Source organism: Plasmodium reichenowi, chromosome 13 (genome assembly GCF_001601855.1).
Source record: "Plasmodium reichenowi strain SY57 chromosome 13, whole genome shotgun sequence".
NCBI lineage: Eukaryota > Apicomplexa > Aconoidasida > Haemosporida > Plasmodiidae > Plasmodium > Plasmodium reichenowi.
The window spans coordinates 2,482,249-2,488,020 of record NC_033658.1 but is presented as its reverse complement, the minus strand read 5'-3'; the positions used below and the strand labels follow the sequence as shown (position 1 = coordinate 2,488,020).

Sequence of the window (5,772 nt, the reverse complement as noted above, 5' to 3'; positions counted from 1 at the left end):
AAATAAATATATATATATATATATATATATATAGAATAAAATATATAATACATTTATTAACATAAAAAAAAAAAAAAAACTATCACTTGTTTAAAAAAAGGAAGAACTACATATTCCAAGAATAATTAATTTTTTTTTTCGTCATTTATTTTTTTGGTGAAGTAATCATTTACGTGACCCATTATACTCTTAATATGCTCAGTTAAATTATTATTATTCATAAATATATCTACCCTTTCATTATTAATGTTGTTAATTTTATCAAATGATGAAATCCCAGATGAACATTCATAAACCTTTTCATTATTAATATAGGTAGCACATTTTACTAACTTTTCACCTTCAGTATTATTAGGTGACTCTTCATTATTCACATTTTGAATATTAGCCAATGAACTCATTTTATAAATATTGAAAAATAAGTAAATAAATAAATATGAATATATATATATATATATGTAATATATATGTTTAATTTAAATCCTATATATATTAATCACATATACACATTACAATATAAATCTGTACACATATATATATATATATATATATATATATACTCATCAATTTCATAATCCAATTGCTACAACCGTTCTTTATTATAAAAAGGACAGCAACGCTAATTGTGTATTACTAGAAAATGCAAACAAAATATATTTTATAAGTAATGTCGTATAAAAATTATTTTACTTTTTTTTTATTTTATGACCATTAAAAATAATCCCTATTTTCAAACATTATATACTTACATATTATAACATGTGAAAGATAAATTTACACAAATGTACTTTTGAATTTAATATATACTATAATTTTTTTTTTTTTTTTTTTAATTTAAAATAATAAATATTATATATATATATATATATTATATCAAAATTTAATAATAAATCTATAACAATAAAAATAATAATTTTTTAAAGTGGTTCTTTTCTTCTTGATATAATTTAGTACATTCATATGTACAATATATTTATTATATATATACATATATATTTATAATTACGTCAACAAATTAAAAAAAAAAAAAACATATTTTTTATTATGTCATTTTTATACTATTAATATTAAATGTTGTAATACCATATATTTATAATATATACCTAAATATCAACAACATTTTCTATAGAAATATTATTTTATATATTTTATTCTCAAAAGTTTAAAATAATATGAGAATATATTATGTTTTTTACAAAAAAAAATTTTTTTTTTTTTTTTTTTTTTTTACATATTATTTCATTACATAATTATATTATATAATTTTATTCATGTTGCTTTAAATTTTATTATATGTTCTTTTATTATTTATAAAAACTTGAAAAAAAAAAAAAATAAATAAATAAATAAATAAAATAATTATTTAAAAAATTTCTATAAAACAAAGTATAAAATTATTATTTTCAAAAAAATTGTATGAATATATTACATTTTTTATTGGACAGTTTTTTTATGTAAAGAAAAATGTATATATAATATAATATATATATAAATTATACGTATGAAGAAAAAGCCATTGTTACTAATTTATATATATTATATATCTCGTATTATAAATAAATTATATATATATATATATTATAATACATGCGGTGATGAAAGTTATTTAAAAATAATAGATATGTACTTTTGCAAACGCATAAATCAAAAATATATATTATGTATATATATATATATATAATATAATAAAATATTATATTAAAAAGGTATATATATTTATATATATATATATATATATATATATTAATATACAATACTTTCTCCTTATATTTTATTTTTTATGCTTACCATTACCAATAAAGAAAAAAAATAAAATAAAATAAAAATATATTATATATATATAATATATATATATATATATATAAATAAGTTTATATCATTATTTAATTTATAATATATATTTACTTAAAAATATTATTTTATACATATATATAATTACTATATAATTAATATAATTTATTTATTTTATTCCTTTATTATATATTTGTGTTTTACAAAAAGAAAAAAATTTTACCAAAAATATAACAGAGTTTTTAAAAAGTTATAAATGCATATTTAAAAAAAAAAAAAAATTCCATTTATATATATATATATATATATATATTTTTTTTTTTTTTTATTTTAAAATTTAAAAACAAAAAACATATATTATAATAAATATATATTTTTTTTCTTTTATTATTAAAAAAAAGAAAATTGATAATTTTCAAAAATTATGATTTATTAAAAAATAAATAATTTTTTTGAAAATTTTCATTTAAAAAAAAAAAAAAGGAAAAAAAGATAGAATCTAAATTTTTTTTTTTTTCTTTTCATTATTTTTAAGAAAATGCAAATTTTTGTAAAAACATTAACTGGAAAAACCATTACCCTTGATGTTGAGCCATCTGATACGATTGAGAATGTTAAGGCAAAAATTCAAGATAAAGAAGGAATTCCTCCTGATCAACAAAGATTAATATTTGCTGGAAAACAATTAGAAGATGGAAGGACCTTATCAGATTATAATATTCAAAAGGAATCTACTTTACACTTGGTAAAATAAACAAATAAAAATATGTATATATTGAAATGTATATATATATATCTATATATATATATATATATATATATAATAAATGCTATTTTATTGATAATTGTAAAAATAAGCCCTAATGGAAATATAATACATTTTTATTAAATGATATATATTAAAAAGAAAACTCTTTCTTTTTCTTTGATAATATATATATATGTGTATATATTTATTTATTTATATGTTTGTTTTTTATGTGTATGTTAAATTCATTTATTCCTATGTATATATTTTATTTTTTTTGTGCACAGGTCTTAAGATTAAGAGGAGGAGCCATAGAACCATCCTTAGCACAACTAGCTCAAAAATACAATTGCCAAAAATTAATTTGTAGAAAATGTTATGCTAGATTACACCCAAGAGCTACCAACTGCAGAAATAAAAAATGTGGAAGAACCAATCAACTAAGACCAAAGAAAAAACTCAAATGAACTATTATAAATTTGAATATATCAAAAGAAAGAAAAATTAAAAAAATTTCACATGTAGAAATATTGAAAAGGACAAAAGATACCTAAGAATAATATATACACTTATGTATATATTTATTTATTCATTTATGTATGTTCCTTTTTTACCTTTTTTTTTTTTTTATATTATGTGCATATTGATTTATACATATATGTTTAACATATTTTTACTGTAGTTTAATTTAAATTTTTTTTTTTTTTTTTTTTTTTTTTTCGAATAAATTTAAATGTATATACATATGCATATATATATATATATATATATATATATATATATATATATATATTACATGTATTTTATATTTTATATTTTATATTTTTTACATCTTGCATCATATATGTGTACACCTTTATTGTATATTACCAGTAGTAAAAACAATTAAATTTTAAAAACACATAATGATAAAGGTATCATCATATATATTACTGTTTAGAAATATATGTTCATTATGTGTATAAATTGTAAATTATAAACAAATTAAATAATTATTAAAAAAAAAAAAAAAAAAAAAAGAAATTAAAAATAAATATATGAAAAATATGATAGAAATAAAATAACATATAAAATGATGAAATAGAATTTTTTTGTTAATATAAAAAAATTACATAAAAATATACATTGGTATAATTTTAAAATATTAAAAATAAAATTATAAATGATATTATATAAAACATTTATATTAACATAATAGATTTTATATATATATATATATATATTATGATTAATATATACATATTTTGTAAAGGTCATATATTTTATAAATAAAACAAATCAATATTTTTTAAAATAAAAAATTAGAGGAGGGAAGAAAGCAGGTTGTACAGTGATGTCCATATAAATAATGTTGACACACACAATAATCTTATTATGAAGAATTAATAAGGACATATGTATAAATATACATATATAAATATACATAAATATCTATACATATATATCTAAACACATATATCTATATATATCCACTTTAAAACTTAAAATTTATTAAACAAACGTAAAAAAATATATATATATACAAACATATACATATATATATATATATATTCCTTTTTTAATTATCATTGAGGGAATATAGGTGTAATATTAGGAGATGATAAACTTTTAACTTTTTGTACAGATTTATCATTAACTCCTAAAAGAGATTTTATTTTAAAAAAACCGTTTTCTTTTTTTTCATTTGTTTGTTGTGCAGTAGTTGCATGATTTTCGCTAGTCGAATGTTTATAATTTTTATTTTCTAAACGTGGGAATTCTTGATTAAAAGGATTTCGATGTTCAAACTTTTTCGGATCTGCAAAAATATTCATCCTATCTTCTTCTTCCTGAAAAAAGTTGTATTCAACAGGGAACTTGTCGGATTTGACATCCTGATACTTGAATTTCTAAAATAAAGTAAATATAAATATGTGTACATATATATATATATATATATATATATATATATATATGTATTTATTTATATAAATTTTTATTTCTTTTTATTTCTTTTTATTTCTTTTTATTTCTTTTTATTTCTTTTTATTTTATTTTTTATTTTTTTTATATTTTTTGTTATTACTAATTCCTTTAAGGGGTCTTTTAACTTAAGGGATACAGAATTCATTAACGAAAAATAACTGAGAAGAAGCTCTAAATCCTACATAAATAAAAAAACAAACAAACAAATAAATATATAAATTAATATATATATATATATATGTGTGTACACTTTTGAGTGCCTTATTATACTTCTCGTACCTTTCTCGCGTCGAACAAAACTTTGTGCGTCTTATTTTCCAAAACAATATCAAATCCCTTCTTTATATATTCATGATGTTGTAAAAAATCAGTTTTTACAATATTTAATTTATGCTGATTTCTAATAATTTTATCAAGATGTTTTTGATTAGGTGAAGGAACCATTTGTAACTTCCTAATTTTTTTTTCATAATGATCAATAGATGAACCTAAATTTTTTTTTTTTATACATAAACTCTGTAATTTCTTTATTTTATCTAATGTATTATTAACTAGCACTCTTGATTTTGCAATTCGGCTAGTTGTCTTTTCTCTTACATCACTAAAAGAATCTAATATATAAGAAACATGTTTTACTATATCCAAATGTACTTCTTGCTCAAAGAATAACATTAAACTTCTATTTAAATCACTTATCATTATATTTATATTTTTTATAGCATCTTCTAATCTTTCTAAATATAATAAAGAATGAGAAAAATAACTATGAAGAGAATTTAATTGCTTTCTCTCCAGAAAAAATTCATCGTCTTCTTTTAAACTTTCGCTCGATTTGCGAAATTGTATCTAAAAAAATATGGTAAAGCGGAATAAAAACACATTAATACATAATATATATATATATATATATATATATATATATATATATTGATATATATTTTTTTCCTTTTTTATCATATATTTTAACAGTTTCATTTTTTACCTTATTCACAAATGCTTTCATATTATTCATTACGACATATATTGAAATTTTATTTTTTTTAAAAATTAAAAGGGGAAAAAAAAAAAAAAAAAAAAAAAAAAAGACAAAAAAAAAAAATTAAACACTACCTTATAAAATATTTCTCAAGTGCAATTTAAAATGGAGGTCCACTATATAAAATGAACGGATTACACATATTTAACATCTCATTATATTTTTAAATAACAAATATAAAACATAATAATATAAAATTATCATAATATTAAAACATAAACATATATATATA

General features: G+C 16.9%; 3 protein-coding genes across 3 annotated transcripts; 1 reads left to right on the top strand and 2 right to left on the bottom strand.

The window, feature by feature from the left end:
- Nucleotides 1-125: 125 nt before the first annotated feature.
- On the bottom strand, nt 126-401 carry PRSY57_1364900 (hypothetical protein; the record flags this gene model as incomplete). Its single annotated transcript, XM_012909568.2, has 1 exon — nt 126-401. The coding sequence occupies one exon, from the start codon at nt 399-401 to the stop codon at nt 126-128; it is 276 nt and encodes a 91-aa protein (XP_012765022.2).
- A 1,928-nt stretch (nt 402-2,329) lies between these two features.
- Nucleotides 2,330-3,006, top strand: PRSY57_1364800 (ubiquitin-60S ribosomal protein L40, putative; the record flags this gene model as incomplete). The annotated part of the gene is made up of 2 exons (XM_012909567.1): nt 2,330-2,536; nt 2,827-3,006. 2 exons carry the CDS (start codon nt 2,330-2,332, stop codon nt 3,004-3,006), a joined length of 387 nt encoding a protein of 128 aa, XP_012765021.1.
- Nucleotides 3,007-4,104: 1,098 nt separating this feature from the next.
- PRSY57_1364700 (hypothetical protein) lies at nt 4,105-5,507 on the bottom strand (the record flags this gene model as incomplete). The annotated part of the gene is made up of 4 exons (XM_012909566.2): nt 4,105-4,428; nt 4,605-4,682; nt 4,784-5,350; nt 5,487-5,507. 4 exons carry the CDS (start codon nt 5,505-5,507, stop codon nt 4,105-4,107), a joined length of 990 nt encoding a protein of 329 aa, XP_012765020.1.
- Between the last annotated feature and the right edge of the window lie 265 nt (nt 5,508-5,772).